General features: G+C 44.9%; 1 protein-coding gene across 5 annotated transcripts in view; it reads left to right on the top strand.

Annotated features, from left to right (window-relative positions):
* Nucleotides 1–3673, top strand: part of Svil (Supervillin) — a 163151-nt gene extending 159478 nt beyond the window's left edge. For all 5 annotated transcript variants that reach the window (XM_077699554.1, XM_077699553.1, XM_077699551.1 and 2 more), the window contains one exon: nt 985–3673. In XM_077699554.1, coding sequence (XP_077555680.1) covers nt 985–1071 — 87 coding nt within the window. In that variant the 3' untranslated portion in view covers nt 1072–3673. The remainder of the gene's footprint in view (nt 1–984) is intronic.
* Nucleotides 3674–17217: the final 13544 nt, after the last annotated feature.

The raw sequence follows: 17217 nt of genomic DNA, 5'->3' as shown, positions 1-17217 counted from the left end.
TTTTGAAATGACAATGGCCAGTGCTTGCAAATTGGCCATTGCTGCCTTGCAAGCAAGCGATTTTGGCAGAAATTTTTAAATGTGAATGAAAACAAACGCGTGCTATGCTGAGTACTTTGGTTGAATTTGAGGGGTCCTGTGATTTATTCCAGTGCCATCGGATGTGGCCATAGTAATCGATGTGTCCATCAGTGGATTCAATGCTGCAAGCTGTCGTTATAAGTTGCGCTCCTGCCGAGTGAAAACGAAGGCCTCTAAGACAGCAGTGGCAAACTTAGCAGTGCAATTGTGAGCGTCCTGCTGTTTGCTTGCTCAAGGCCATATGAACAGAGCATAACCTTCTTGCAATGTAGTGATTTCTGTTTATTTGCCTTCTTCAAAATGTAATCTAGAGCTATTTTAAGTACACAGCTTCTTCAGTGAGCTTATCTGAACACCTTTTCTTGTGTGTTCCTTTTTTTTTTCTGGTTTTCAATTTCTGTAAAGTTCCGAAAGAACACCCACCCAAAGTACAGAGATATTAAATGAAAGATACAGAATAGGTGAACTTTCAGGTCAGGGGTGAAAAACTACCAAAAAGGGGCCGCACCGCCAACCAAAACTGCGAAGATATAAAAAAATTATGAGATAGGTGTGGAAAATAAAAAATAAGTGACCGCACCAACACATGAATAAAGGAATCACATTTTCTGTTCGCTCATCGGCGCTAAATCCATCGATTTTTAGGGGGTGGGCGACCTTTGGGTACTTAAGGGGGGATGGGCGATGTTTCGGAGGAGGGTGTTCTCTCAGAACTTTGCAGTGCAACTTATTTCACTATTTAAAATACAGGAGGAGGTCCCAAAGTTACAGCACTGTCAGGGGGACTTCCTGTTAATAAGATAGATGGAAAGTTCAATTATATAGACACTAGAAATACCAGCGTTAATATACGGAAGTGGCAGTTTGGTTGCATGCCGTGTTCCCTCTCTGCCAACTTCGCAGGCGGTGTTCGAGTGCACCAAGGCCGAGTTCTACGGGCTTCCAAACTGGATGCAGAACAAGCACAAAAAGCAGGCTGGCCTTTTCTAGCCTGTGGAGAGGAAGCAGTGGACGCGAGCCGGAAACAAACCCAACAGAAGGCCTTAGTGCAAGACATGTGGTGCACCACTGCAGAGGAGCCGCTACCCCACCTTCCCCTTTCCCGCTGCCAACGGTGCCTACCACAATGCCCGGAGAAAAAAAAAAAAACACAAGAGTGGCGAGACAAGGACAACCCATGTGTGTGCTGCTGTGTTGTTGTGCCCAACCCCTTTTACTACTATGAGCGTGTGTACTACCTTCCCATGATGCCCCCCTGCTGTGATGTGATGACGAGATTTGCTCACGCATTTTTGCCTGCCCCGTATCTTCTTTTTTGTAGTGTTGTTCGACCTCCCCTCCCCCCTTGCGGTGTGACACGAGACAACAGCCACTGAATGTGATGCTCGATTATTGTATCTTTTTTTCTACTGTACGCGTGTGTGTTTGTCAGGAACTCGTACATATTTCCTGTTTTCTCTCGCGGTCCTTTCATGTTCTCGTCCTTTTTATTTTTCCGCTCTGTGGGCCTGCTGTTTTAGTTGCTACTTTATACACATATCGCCATACGTACCTTCATTTCCTAAGGTTGTATTTACATTTTACATTGAAAAAAAAGTGTTCTTGAAAACAGGCTGTTTATAGATTTTTTTTTTCCTGTGTAAGCCTGCAATTTATGAGTGCATTTTGCAACGTGAGATGCAATTAAACTGTAACCCAGGATTTGAAGCAAGCAAAAAAGAAAAAACCATTGTGAGCCAGAGGGAACCTGTGTTGTGGATGTGATTATTAGGAAGTCTGGAGGTAGCTTCTGGTCTAGATTTGAACAAAAAAAAATTGGCAATGCTCGTGAGCTTCCAGCAAAACCCCCCACATTTCAACTGGCCTTAGAATGCTGAACCTGAACCCCGCTAGACCGCGAGAACGGCTAGGGTATTTTTGTATATTGCTTAATTAAGCAGGTCGTGGAGGAAACCGTATATTGTAGCGTATATTTTAACTGATGAGAATATTCAAAGCAATATGTGACTAATATCACCCGCAATGCCCCAGTCTGCAATCTAAAGTGTATTGTAAATATTAGATATATATAAATATATATATATATACACGCTTTTGTTATCATTTTCATTTTTGCAGATTTTTTTTGTTGATAATATAGTATTAATCGAAGATACACTATTAACTTATTTGTCGTTGCGGCCTAAAGTTTTTATTGCAACTACTGCGACAAACTGCTTTTAGTCTAGTGGAAAGGTGATAAAGAGCTGCAGTGTCCTCATTGTATATAGGTTCAGAGAGCTGTATATTTTTTTCAAAAATTGTCTTGTGTGTTGTGCATACAAAGATCGCAAGCATCCTCTAACGTGGTTGTGTTTATCGCGCAGTCCTCCACTGTGCTGTAGATTGAATGGTGATGTGCTTGGTGTTTTTGGGCAGCGGATTCGAGACATGGAGACGTATTTTTATGTCGTGCGTTCTTCAGCCAGGCACGGCAGGCGCGACTCAGCGCTTGTCACAGGGTTTCTTCTGAGCACAGCTTCTTGTCCCCCAGAAACATTTTAAATGGTCCAGACCATCTCTAAGGATTTTCTCGGTTACGAATGCCCTCGTTTGCTTTTGTGTGCATTCGTACTACTGTTGTGACTGCATTGATGTTCGTTGGAAAGTATTGTTCTTGTGTGAAGTACAAGCTAAAGCATATGCTAAAGTGCCTGTATATCCCTCTACCCAAACCCCCCTTTTTTCGTGTGAAGTGACTGTTTGCGTCAGAATATGTTGTGTAGACATCTTTCAGAAGTGAGCTTGGTACTGCCCCCCACAATTTGGCCAGCAATTCACTTGTGTGGGCTTTTGCGATATGAAGCAGGAAATGTGATCAAGATGAAGGCAAAAAAAAAAAAAAAAGCCTGGCTAATGTGTCGTCTGCCGGCGTTCTGCAATGCCCAGCTCTGGCCACTCTTTCATTGCTTGTGGTTGATGGGACTGCTGCTGGCTGAAAAAAAAAAAAAAATGCTTTTCCAATCAGTGTTGTGGTATTAACGAGTTTGATGTCGTTAAATCTACTTCGTCTTTAGTTTGGATGTTTGCAAATAGTTTCAAGTAGTAAGCTGCTAAGCCGTTCGAGAATTCTCACCACAGATTGCAGTTGATGCATGCTCCGTTCTTAAAACTTTACAAGCTGAGTTATCCTGAGCATGAACTGCACTCATGAGCACAAAATTGTAGGAATGTCTTCTTGTTTTTCTTTTAGATGACCTGACTCACTTTTTAGGAGCAGAGCTGAGTTTTTCCTGTTATGTTCTAGTTCCCATTAATGCTGAAAACATATCCCGCAGATTTAACCTTCAATGCAAAGCAGCAGTGTACCTGTATTGTACTTGCTTTAATGCTGTTTTTATTGCTGTTTGCTTCCCTCTCGCCCTGGGAGTATAAACTGTTACTTACAAACTGACACCATGGACAAGTCAAGGGGTGTAGTCAAGTAGCCACACGGTGTGTCAACTGTGGCTACGAGGTGTGCTTTATAAAGAAGTAATTTTTTAAACGACAAGATTTATATGATGTGACAGGATTTTTCTCTGTAAATAAACTGGTCACCATGTGCCCTTCATTTGCTTTGTGTTCAATCATTTGCGTTACTGTGAGAGTTGCATGCAGCGACCCGCATTGGTGGAATTGTTTTCAATTTCGCTTTGCTGGGAGAATAACTGTGGTTGTCAAAATTGTTTGGAAAGGCATGCTAATCACCCAGTCACAGCGTCATTTGAATATTCTCTTGGGGTGCAATGCTTACGGGACTATCTCTGAGCACGAGGTCGCGGGTTCGATTCCCATCCGCAGCGGTCTCTTTTCTAATAGAGGCGAAAAGCAAAAACGCCCATGTGTACGAGATTTCAGCGCACGTTAAACATCCCAGGTGGTCAAAATCTATTCGGAGCCCTCCACTACGGCATGCCTCATTGCCTGCGTTGTGTTGGCGCGTTGGACCCTACATTCAAATCAATTGATTACAGGACTATCTTTTGGCGGTGAGCGTGACCACGGGAGATGCAGCAAAGCGCGTGTTCTTAACGTTGACTTAGGGATTCTCGCATTTGTCGTCTGCTTCCGTTGGGCTCACTCTCCCTGCTTTTTCTTTGTGCTCGATTGACATTTGATGCTTGTGAGCGCAATTTCTCGTCATAATAAAAAACTTAATCGCCTACACTAGCTCAAGGGGCAATTTCAAATAATTTTTGATACCGCTCCAGAAAAAACATTGCCTACATTGCCCCATTCCTTGCGAAGCCGGTCGTGTGGGACGTGTGAAGAGTCGAAGCTAGGCGTCAGCTTCTGCATTAAACAATGATTTAAGCAAAGGGAACAGCCAGCTGCTAATAACCAACAGTGAAAATGCAAGACTAAAATGAATTCCAGGCATTCGGAGCTGTCGGCTTTGGCAGAAGACGTGACGATTCGCGGTAATCATATGTAAGGACATGGTGCAACAGCTTTTGCAACCCTGCCGGATGTTCGGAAGGGTTGTATCGCATCACTTTACGTTTTCAATATGCTGGCCTGCACTATGGGCGGCAAAAAATGTAGGTTGTGCAATACCACGTTTGTTGATGAAATTAATGATGCTCTTTACAAGATCGTTGTGTGTTTTCCAAAAGTGCCTGTAACTTTGTTTGGGGATTTTAATTGGCAATTTAGCTGAGTATTGAGTGGTCCGGTCTGAATCCACACCTTTTTTAAGCGAATGTAGCGATTTTTTGACCATGTGTGCCAATTTCAATTTGTCTCGGCTTGTGAACAAACCAACTAGAGTTACGTTAACAAGCAGTATTTTGGTCCTTGTATTAACCACCTCGCCTGATTCTTTTTCACCCATATCTTAACTGCCAGGCTGAAGCGATCATTCCGCTCTCCATTTATCGCTTAACATGCCTGTCCTTCACCACCACATGCATACAATTAGAGAATATAAACTGCTGATTTCGATAGTATTATAATCTTGAACTCTGTATATTCCTGGACGATTACTTGCCAGGATTCCCAAACCGTACAGTGAACGCCCACTGGATTTCGTACAAAGAGAAGGTGATTGCTTTTACCTAAAGATTCATACCCATCAGGACTATCACTTCAAGCAAAGAGTGCCCTTGGTTTACTAGGCATATAAAAAAGATTGGCTAACAAGAAAAAGCGTTTATTTCGCTCAGCAAAGCCCAAAACTCTGCACTTCAGGTGGGATGCATATAAATTAGCAGCTGCTAATTACAAAACCGAACTAACAAATGCTAAGAATTTATATTTCATGGTAACTTTTCTGTGCTTATTAATTAACAACCCTAAGCAATTTTGGGTTATGGTAAGCAAACGGGATATTTTCACTATAAACCTGAAAACCCCGGACAGCGTGACAATCCCTTCTAACGAGTGTGCTGATTGTTTCAATGCTGCATTTACTACGGACTACACTACTGGCTTTGCAACTAGTTTTCCCAGAAGTGGTGGAAACCGCCTCTCGTATGCCGCGCGGCAAAACAAAAGTAAAACAAAAGAAAACAAAACAACAACAACAAAAAAAAAAACCAGCTGCGCCAATTGCGCCAAGAGGGTGATCCTGCTCCTTTGCTCCAAAAGCGTATGAATTTGAATAATTTCTCCGTGTGTGCTCCAAAACAGTCGCAGGATAGAGGCAGTTTTTACCCTGAACGAAAACGAAACTATGTTGTACTGCCATTTTCCATCAGGTGGCGCCTAGGCATTTTCGTTTTTCTATTTCCTGTTTTGGCCGTGATGTGCGCGCATGTTATGCATTTGACCACAGATTTGATTGACCGACTGATTTGGCTACGCTTGGCTAAGATTTGGCCATAATGCAGCAGCATTGCGGCCAATGAAAGCTGTGAAGGGCTCTCGGAAACGTCAGATGCAGCGACCTGAAGGCCAAGCATTGGAAGAACCACGCGAGAAGCAATAAAAACCAGGTGATTCCAGTGATACAAAGCAAGACTGGCAAAAAGCAAGAATTGCAGGACGAAATTGATTCAGCTAATTGTTGAGCAATGCTGATCTCCTCAACTCAAGAGGCATGAGCAAAAAGTACTGAGTTGATGTGCCAAGTGGCCAGTGTCTTCTGAAGGAGGGCGAGAGGACGAGCTCCTTCCACTGTTTACCCTCCATTCTTACTAATATAAAATTAATATGCATTACATTTAAACGAAAAAAAGCTCGTTCTGCAAGCTTATACGCCATGCGTAGCTAGCGTTTGCTTTTGCCGGCCTCAGCCAATCGCACAGCTGTGCATATTCATGTATGTTCTAGTGCGGGAAATGAGCTATAGTGAGTCGCATGGCCACTTCATTTTTTCCTAATTGTATAGCTCATTTGAGCGAAGTTTACATTAAACGTGGCGTCAGTATGGTTCTAACGAGGCAATCTTTCGAATGAACCAAACTTGTGTTTTGTCTACATGGCCCCTTAAAGATGCATCCTTGAAGCGCTTTGAGGTTTTGTCATCTGAAGTGTTCCCTTAGACCTGATGCGTATGACCCTTTAACACCGTGTGCCTATATTTCTGGCAGTGGTAGTAAAATCTAACAGTACGCACGTACTTTAACAACGTATTGGTACAAGCTAGCTGGTACTCCATTATTAAACCGCGAAGCGCAGCAAAGAAGACAAAGGACGAAAGAGACAAGGACCAGCGCTACTTACAACTGAACTTTAATAACAATCACGGGACAAATAAGCAGAAAAGCAGAACTGCGCAGCCCACCACGCACCCCGCCATACACGCATGTGTGATGAACAATCATCCAAGAAGGCCAGCTCTTTCGAGGTCGAAGATAGGGGCGTCGGACTTACACAGTCAACGACGCGCTGCATTTCCGCGACTTCTTTACTGCCACACAGCATTTGCGTCTCTTTCTTCGCCCTCACCTTTTGGCGAACATTACTTTGACACGCTTCTTTACGGCTACCCTTGTTTGGGTCTCTCTCTTCACTTTTGTTTGTGCGTCTTTTGGGCGAAATGCTTCGGCAGGGAAGCTGGTGACACGAGCCACAGCGTCCCCAGAATCAAAGTTTTGCGCGACTGGGGTGAACATGTACTCACGTGCCGCAACGTTGACTTTTCACGCGGCAGGCACTCTTCTAACTTTTGTTCCACCGCGGGAAACTTACGGCGTTGGCGCAGTGGTAACGCACGGATCTACTCTGGAGACCCCAGTTCAAATCCCATGCGAAATCAAACGTGGTTTTTATTTGCTGTTTACAGCGGCGGACATTTTTTTTTGTTCGATTGAGAACTACAATGACAACAACGGTTTTTCGCGCATTGCGTAACTCAAGGCTTTAGTCTAAAATTTGGGAAATTTTGCTCTGGGTAGAATTCAAATCGGGGTCCTCCTAAAATGCGAGACAAGCACACAGTTTTAGAACGCCACATCTCGATAATTGCAACGGACTAAAGGCGAACGCAGCAGGTAGCAAAGCGCGTTCTCGGTAATGGCGTGTAATTCAGCCATCGTCAAGCCTCTCAGTCAACGCAAGCGAAAGAAAATGTCGAAAACACAGAAGAATGACAATGATAATGGGACGACACATGTACATCACTGGACATGTGCCACTGTTTAAAGCACATGATTACCGCGCTTAGAATGAACGTGCCACATTCCACATGATACTTCTACATTTTTCATCGGTGTGTTGTACACAGCAATGGACTCTTGAGCCGTCTACATCAGCAGCAGCTGTGAAACATGGCGGCGCACACAATACCGGAATATCCACTCCCCAACTCAACACTAATGCTTTTGCATTCACATCATCATGAAGAGTGCTTAGGTGATCATGTACTATGATTTTAGTTACTATTCGGGGGTGCACACTGTACACCAGATGTGTCACAAATTTCTGCGGTTTGGCTTCTCCGTACTGCCGCATCAATAATGTGAGCTACGAATTATTTCGATGCTTTGCCACAGTATAAGTCATTGTGCAGTGGTGCACCCTTTACAGGGGTGCTACGAACTTTTACTGTCGTGCATCCACGCAAGATCGCACGTAGGTATGGAGGAATAAACTTTTTATTTATGGGAGCCTTAGGGGCTGATGTCGGGGCACCCGCCTGGTGGGGGGTTTCCTCTAGTCCGGGATACCCTGGCTTGCGCTGGCCACCCGGGCCCTCTCTACCAGGCTACGCTGGGAGGAGAGGTCGGAGCTGGTCAGCTGTGCCACCAGCTCCGTAGTAGGTTGGGAATTGGGAGTAAGGGACGGGGTTTGTTGACACCCCCATACCAGATGGTATAGGGTGCCAGGATGGGGGCAGTATTTGCAAGATGTGGAGTAAAGGGTGGGGTACATTGCATGGAGTAGGGTATTGGGGGAGGGGGGGGGGTAAGAGTTTGTTTGCAGTCGCCGGAGTATTGTACCTTCGGTTCTGGATAGGTGTGGGTGGGGTGCTAGGTATTGTTGGCGCCCGCGCCGGTAGTGGGCGAGTATATCGGCGTATTTTCTCAGGGGCGTAGGCTTGAGGATGTCGTCATCTTGTAGTTTGTCACACTCTTGGGAAACGGCCCGGTGTGTATGCGCGAGGGCGGCGGCGTGAGGGTTTCCTTTGAGGGTTTCGTGGCCAGGTGACCAGACAATCTGTAGTTAAAGAAGTCGCTTAATTTGTTTTAGTATAGCCAATGATGGTAGGGATATTCGTCCGATCAAGAAATTGCGGCATGCAGCTTGGGAGTCTGTCAGTATAACTGTGTAGTCTTCGCAAGTGGTAGCGCTAGGGCGATAGCAACTTCTTAGGCTGTTTCTATAGATTTTGTAATGGTCGTGACTGCGGTTAACTCTTTTCCGTTGGCGTCGGTCACACTGGCAGCGTGGGCAGATTTGTGGGGGTATGGAGAGGCGTCTGCATAGCGAGTGAAGTGGAGGTGGTCATACTGCACATGGATTGCTCGTGCTCTTGCTGCTCGTTGTGCCTTGTTATAGGTCGGATGCATGTTACGTGGGATTGCAGCCACTCTGATGTGTTGTCGAATTGGTCCGGGAAAGCATGTCTTCTCGTCTTGCTGTTGTGGGGTCGAATACCCTAGCCTGCGGAGGGTCGCTCTTCCCGTGGTGGTGAGTTGGAGGTGTGTGAATTGAGAAATTCGGTGCGCTTCTTGGATTTCTTCCCACGTATTGGGGACGCCAAGTTGTAGTAACTTGTTTGTTGCCGTTTTAGGGGCAATCCTAGTGCGGTTTTGTAGGCTTGTCGTATCGCGGTGTTCAGTTTGTTTTGTTCGGAGGGTTCGAGGCCTAGGTAAGGAGCACTGTAGGCAATTCGGCTGATAAGGATGGCTTGGATTATGCGCAGAGTATCTGATTCTTGGAGGTCAAATCTTCGGTGAGAAACTCGATGGATAAGATGCATTAATTGTGAGAGAGTACGTTGGAGTGGCAGAATTGTTTGGGCACCTGACCCGTCTTTCGGAATAGTGAGCCCCAGAATTCAGAGGTGGGGGATGTTAAAGAACGGGTTGATTATTGATGCTGAGTTCAGGATCCGGTATAGAGTTGGAGCGCTGTTTAGGTGTTCGACTTTACACAGTGTAAGTAAGGCGGATTTTTCGGGGGCACATTCCAACCCCCGGGCTTGCAGGTATTGTTGTACTACTTGGATGGCACTTTGGAGGGCGTCTTGTTGGTCACCTATGGATCCCGTAGGAGTCCAGAGTGTGAGATCATCGGCGTATAGGGCGTGTCGCAGGTTGGGGATAGTTGTCAACGGAGGAGGTAGATCTTTCATGCCGATGTTGAACAGCAGTGGAGATATTACTGAGCCTTGGGGGTTTTCTTTAGGCATAGTTTGGAAAGCGTCGGAACCGAGGTGCCCGATTCCCACTGTTGCAGTGCGATTGGTTAGGAATGAGGCAATGTAGTCATAGAGACGTTGGCCGCAGTTAGTGGAGGCGAGACCTTGGAGGATTGCTTGATGAGTGATGTTGTCAAATGCTCCTTTGATGTCTAGAGCCAGGATCGAGAATTGTGGTGATTTGTAAGTTTGTCAATGATATCTTCTTTCAGTTGAAGTAGAACATCTTGGGGTGAGAGATGTGAGCGGAATTCATACATCGTATTCGGGGAGTAACCGTTGTCCTCTATGTGGGGTGAAAGTCGGTTGTGGACCATGTGTTCTAGGAGTTTTCCAACACATGAGGTTAATGAGATGGGTCGTAAATTTTTTGTATTCAGCGGTTTTCCCGGTTTAGGTATGAGGGTTATTTCTGCGTGTTTCCATTGTGGTGGTAGGGAGCCAGATGTCCATTCATTGTTGATGTACTGTAGTAGGTTTTCAAGGGCTATTGGGCCGAGGTTGCGAAGTAGTTTGTTCAGAATTTTGTCTTTTCCTGGGGTGGTGTTTCTTGTGAGGTTACGCACTGCGGCTTCCATTTCGGCTATTGAGAAAGGTTCATCTAACTCTAGGTTGGGGGTACCGGTGTATGATGGGATAACTTGCTTTTGGTTGGCCGATGTTGCTTTGAGGGGTTTCTCTAGTTCTTGTATGAGGTCTTGCTCAGTTCCTGGATGGTTGTGTATCAGTCTACGTAGTTGATGCGCCGTCGTCGATTTGGGTTCTTTTGTTCCCATGAGGGAGCGGAGATGCCAGGTGTGACGGGTTCCCAGGGTTCCTTGAAGTTTATTGAAAAACTCCGACCAGTTTTGTTGACTTAATTTACGAGCGTAAGTTTCTGCTTCGACCGTGAGTTTGGTGATGCGAATCCGCAACTTACGGTTTGTTTTGCGTTTTCTCCATCATTTAGAAGTCCGTTTCGGGCTTCCCAGAGGCGAAGCAGGTGGGCATCAATGGCTGGGTTATCTTCCGTTAGCGCTAACTCTTTCGTATGCTTCGAGGCTTCTGTGAGGAGCTGTGCGGTCCATTCTTCTATATCGTCGATGGGATCGGTGGGGGAGTTTTCACGAAAATTTTTCCAGTCAGTTAGTCTGGCCGTGCCAATTCGCTGCTGATTGTTTTCGCGGTGTGGGATTTGAAGTTGGATGATGTAGTGATAGCTGCTTAAGGTTTCTTCCAGGCAGGACCACATGGCATCGTTGATGTTATAGGTGAACGTAAGGTCAGGGGAGGTGTCTCTTGAAACACTGTTGCCGATGAGGGTGGGGGTGCCGTAGGTATTGCAGAGGTGGATATTATTTTGTTGAGCGGCTTCTTGAAGCCGAATTCCATTCCGGTTATTTCTCAGATAACCCCAAGCTGTGTGCGGAGCATTGAAGTCTCCGAGGACAACGAGTTTATGTCCTTTGGTGCGTTGGCGTACGTGTTTTAGTAGTCGGTCAATTCCAGAGAGTATGGGCTAAAAAAAATCCTCCAATTCCTTCCCGCAGTCATTGTTACCACTTCGCAGTACTAAGAAATAAATTTTATATACCACGGGTGATGCTGGTCTGTGCTTTTGCATTCCACTAAGACTGCAAACCGACTCACTCAAACCAATATAGCGATGCCTGGTACAGTGTGTATGACTTCGGGACGTGGTCCCAAAGTCATTGACCTAAGAAGAAAACCGCCAGGCATCTGCTGGGCTCCCTCTGCAAGTTGATTAAAAGTGGCCATCAGCTGGCGTGACTAGAACGAGAATGCGTCCGAAAAAAAAAAACGGTGCATGTTTTAGTAGAGACAAAACAAGAACACAATAAAAGGGCGGTACAACCTCTCTGGTGCTGCTTCTAAAAATAAAAAAAAACAAAAAAACTGTGGTTGATTACTCTGTTATAGGAATCGGTAAAATACGAAAGTGAAATGTGCAGCGAAATCTGCAGCTGAGCATGATTTGCGGGTCGGCAGCTGTGTTGTGGGTGGGCCGGCGAGCGACGTCCTGCTGGCAGGTCGCTTCGGCAAAGGTGTACTGGCGTCATTTCCGTGATGGATATGACGTCAGTGAAATCTTGGTGTATCCAGGCCTAAAACACTTTCGTGCTAAAATATAAAACCCGAAAACGAACAACCCTACTCTTTGGTAATAAAGGTTGCTTCCCCGCAAGAAGACCCTGTGTGCAGGGTTGCACCCTTTACAGGCCGGTTGCTTCGTTGTACGGGCGTCACTTCTGTGACGGATATTACGTCAGCGAAATCTTCGTGTATCCATGAATAAAACACTTTCGTGTAAAAAAAGAACAAAAAAGAAAGCCTTCGCGGCAATAGTAGGGCGCTGTGTAATAGGGGCGCCCTTTGATCAGGGTTAGACGTCGTGCTTAATACATATGCACAAGAAAAGCCACGTAGGAATTTCCTCTCGTCTCTTTCCGCATCCTCCGAACCGGTTGCTGCTCCGAAGATGTCGTCTTGAAGATTTCTCGGCGTTCCCAGGCAGGCGCGTCCCCGGATCTAATATAACATGTATAGCCTTCGCTCCAGGCAGTGCCCCCGGTAGCGTTTTATTACACGCAAACCCTGGAAACCCGTGGGAGGCTATTCGTACGCCGTTGGGAGGAAATGGAAAGTATGCGCAGGAGCCGTGCCGACATCTCTCGAAGGAACCTGGAAAGGCCAGGCCAACGTCTCGGAAGATATTTGCATAAATGCCAAAGGAATTATTGAGCTCAGAACAAGGCTGTGAGCTACCGCGTATTGACAGCTGCGCACTCAACAACATAATATTGTGCTATACCGATAATTGGAGCTTCATGATCAAAGAAAAAAACAGCTAAAGGTGCAAAAGCACAAAGGAAGAACGGCATTAGAGCTGTTCCTGAGCAGTCCATTCGGGAATGTAGGACTTTGTCTGAGTGATTGTCAACCCTGTGTAATTGATTTGAGTTGCACTTAATCCGAGCGGCGCTTTATTTAAAACAGGTATTAGTCGCCCATTAATTGGAATCGAAGACACTTCCAAGCGTTAAGCTCAACAGAAATACACAGTTCGCAGACTGCAGGAGGCAAGAACAATAGGTGCAATAGAGGTGTAAATAACGAATTGCGCGAAGTGTAAAATTATGCATCGGCACAGGTAGGAGTTGATAACCTTGTAATATTAAGTGAGTGAACAAACGAGCGAACGAACCCATGAACGAAACATTGCTTAACCGCAGCGGTCATCTTGGCAAAGTTCCTTTTTTTCCTTACGTATTATGTACGTGAATTCCAATTATACGAGCCAGCTATACTGTTAAAATGGCTTATCTAAATTAATTTTATCCTGACACTTTGCCTGCTGTCGAAAAAAATCAAGCTTACGCATCATTAAAATTTTTCGAAAAGAAAACGTTAGATTAACCCACCGGTGAATCTTGAGAAAACGGACAGTACTTGTACATTTCGCTGAAAGATGGGAACTGCTTTCCATAATATGTACAGTAAGTTTCATTCAGGTGTAATTCTTTTCCTTGGGATCATAACCCACACACTCGAGCTTGCGTCATCTGTTTGAAACAGATACTCTGACTCTGCTTCAGCACTATAGCAGCCACGCAAAAAAAAAAAAAAAGAAAACGCAATAAAACACACGGCTCAAACGCACCCCTTGCACGTTAAATGGCCGTAGTGAAATGCCTGTTCGGAAACTGATCGTACCTTTGTGGTGGAGCGTGATTGAAGGGGGGGGGGGGGGAGGGGAGGGGGGAGGGGGGAGGGGGGAGGGAAGGGGGGGGGAGGGAGAGAGAGATGACACTTTTGGGAATAATGAGTCGCTGAACTTTCCCGCGCGCCTCAAGGTATGTGAGATAAGGGCACCGCTGGGACCCGAGTAGTTCCCAAGAGCCAGAAAAAAAAAAAAGATGGCGCATTGAAGAAGGAAACGTAAAAGGGTAACGCGTCCCTGGAACAACGCCCTGTACTTCGTTGAAAGCTCTCGATAAGGAGGACAATAGGCCGCCATGTTCCCCTTCCATGCTCCTTTTCCCTTGCAGAGGGAGGTCTGTCAGCCTCTCCAGGGCATAATTGATGGAAGCTCTTTCTTAAGAACCAATTCAAAAAGATTCCTTGCCCCAGCTCCGTTCACTATCTCATGAGAAAGGAATGAGGTTCATGCTCTTGGCGCGGGCCCAAGGCCGTGAGGGCTTCGTATCTGCAACAGAATGAGCGTTCCCTCAGTTCTCTTTCACATCACCTTGCCGCCGCCTGCCTAACGCAAACGCTTAATAAGTAAAGCCCTTAGCAACTCGATTGACGATGAGACGCTGCAGTTAGACAGCGAAGAAGAGGAGTGATTAAAATATTTTCAAGAAATTTATTGATGCAAAGACTGCGTTCTTTGGCTTATGCAAATGACAGACCCATGAAAACAGTAGAAACGATAGTGATGTGTGAACGTGGTGACAAATTCACTCTGCACGCCTCCGCGCCTTCTTAATCTCGATGAGTTGAAATTATCTTACCAAAAAGCTGAAATACCTGTGTGTTCATCAGCGTTTTTGTTCCTTGCAACTGTTGTCCGGTTATCTCAACACCAAGGCCCTGTCTACTTACTCGAATGACTTTTGGGAACAAGTCTTTGATAGCCCTATTTGTTATCAATTCAGATCGTGTAAATATAACCTTACTATTTCTGGATAATTTAATTGCGCTCTATCTTCAGATATTCTTAAATACGAGTCAGGTTTTCGCTGGCGTTACATTTGGTTTGTTATCAATGTCAGGATGATCTGACTTATTCGCCTAGCACGATTAATGTCAGAGGGTCTGAACACCAAAATGCGAAAAAAGGGAAATAATTAAGTCAAGAAAAAAAGAAAGAATTAGGCCAAGAAAGACGCAAAAGAGGAACGAAAGAGAAATGAAGGAACGAATGGAAACAAGGGAAATTGTAGGTTTTTGCTCATGCAGGAAGACATTATAATATATATATATATATATATAGCGAATCAGAAAATGGGAAATGAGGGGCTCCGTGAAATAAGACAGAAAATAAGGGTTGGCAGTCAAGAAAACCTCGGAAAGCAAAGGGGAGGTTTCGGTGGGTCATAGAAAGAGATGAAGAATTTTTTGAGTCGAAAAGAAAGTGGTGAAAAAATGCCCGCCGGGTGGGATCCGAACCCACGACCTCCAGAATACCGGCCTGGTGCGATAACCACTACGCTACCGGCGGGGCTGTTTCCCCAGCACTTTCTCGGGTATTTATGTTAAGGTATTTTTGTTTCCTGCACTTGGGGGTGGTAGCCAGCGCCACTCGGACTACTCGGGGTGAAGGGGACCTTCTTTTTAACCCCCGGGCCGTGACTCGAGTGTCTACGACATGTCGAGAGTGGTCGACCAGCGTTGAACCCTCTTAAGCTCCCTTTGGCACCAAGACTGCCAGAACAGAGGCCCTCGCTAGGAATGTAGCGAATCAGAAAATGGGAAATGAGGGGCTCCGTGAAATAAGACAGAAAATAAGGGTTGGCAGTCAAGAAAACCTCGGAAAGCAAAGGGGAGGTTTTGGTGGGTCATAGAAAGAGATGAAGAATTTTTTGAGTCGAAAAGAAAGTGGTGAAAAAATTCTGGAGGTCGTGGGTTCGGATCCCACCCGGCGGGCATTTTTTCACCACTTTCTTTTCGACTAAAAAAATTCTTCATCTCTTTCTATGACCCACCAAAACCTCCCCTTTGCTTTCCGAGGTTTTCTTGACTGCCAACCCTTATTTTCTGTCTATATATATATATATATATATATATATATATATATATATATATATATATATATATATATATATATATATATATATATATATATATATATATATATATATATATATATATATATATTTATATTTATATATTCCCGGTGAATCCTTGCGATATTCACCGGGAATGCAGCATTAGGCATTTTCGTGCATATACCTCATCCAAAGACTATGACCGTTCACTCTGTTCCGTACCTGGTCACCTAATTTCTTTTCCCTTTTTTTTTTATTCCTTAGCGTCTAGCTTAATACTCGCCCTCATCCCTCCAACCTTTGTTTTTGAATTCAATTTTATTTATTTATTTAATTTCTCCTTTTTCTTTTTTTTTTTTACTCCGCGTGGTATTGTGCCCCGTACGTCACTCTAACTTTATCTTTTCGTTTTTGAGTTTCAGGACAGGCCTGTTCCAGGAATGTTGCCGTGGGTGACACGTGCCATTTCAGTTGCCGGGTCATTGCTTTTTCTTTTGTGTGTGGGTCTATGTGGTTTCCCTCCCTGTTTTTTTTTCTCCTTTTTTTTTTCTTCTTTTCTTGACCTAGTTAGTTTTCCCCCCGTCTCTATCTTTTCTTTTGACCTGAGGCTTGCAGATAGTTTCTGATAAGGACCCCACCCTCACCGCCAGGTCTGCTTCCGGCGGTTCTGAGATCCTTTCCTATACCCCGCGGCGGGTCAATAAGCACCCTCTCATCCTGTCTGTCCAAAAATTCCACGAATATCAACCACCAGCTGACTTCCGTGTGACCTACTTCGCGGCTTAAACTAGACAACCTTCTTGGCCCCTCAATCTCTCCCCCGACACACTCCGAAACCAATCAGCTTGCTCAATTTCCCTTCCATCTTTCCCTCTCCTTTCACCGGGGGTCCTACCCCTATATAAACCCTGCCTGCCAGGCGAGAGATTGCCCTGAGGAAAGCAAGTTCTCTTTGCTGAAACGTAGGCCACAATCGTGCTTTTACCTTGTTCGAAGTTTTTCTTCTCTTATATATATATATATATATATATATATATATATATATATATATATATATATATATATATATATATATATATATATATATATATTGGAGTGACGAAGCATTGAAAGACTTCTAGAAGCAGTTGTGTACAGATGCAAGATCAAAGTTTGTGACGCCCCTGTAAAGAGTGCACCGCCGCTCTGTGACTGCTACAGCGGCAAAACATTGAAAGACGTGTAGGAGAAGTTGTGTTCAGATCCAAGAAAGAAGTTTGTGACCCCACTGTAAAGGGTGGCCACTGCAGTTACTATTGCAGCGACAAAGCATTGAAAGACTTTTAGGAGAGATTGTGTGCAGGCACAAGAAAGAAGTTTGTGACATCTCTCTAAGGAGTGCACCACTACACTGTGACTATTACAGCGGCAATGCATTGAAAGACTTCTAGGAGCGGTAGCGTGCAGGCGCAGGACAGCACTTTGTGACACCACTGTAAAGAGTCCACCACCACTCTGTGACTATTACAGCGGCAAGACATTGAAAAACTTCTA

Source organism: Haemaphysalis longicornis, unplaced genomic scaffold (assembly GCF_048455015.1).
Source record: "Haemaphysalis longicornis isolate Haplotype H1 unplaced genomic scaffold, Haemaphysalis longicornis Haplotype H1 scaffold_2, whole genome shotgun sequence".
Classification (NCBI taxonomy): domain Eukaryota; kingdom Metazoa; phylum Arthropoda; class Arachnida; order Ixodida; family Ixodidae; genus Haemaphysalis; species Haemaphysalis longicornis.
The sequence above is the reverse complement of the archived record's forward strand: the minus strand, read 5'-3'. Positions and strand labels throughout refer to the sequence as shown.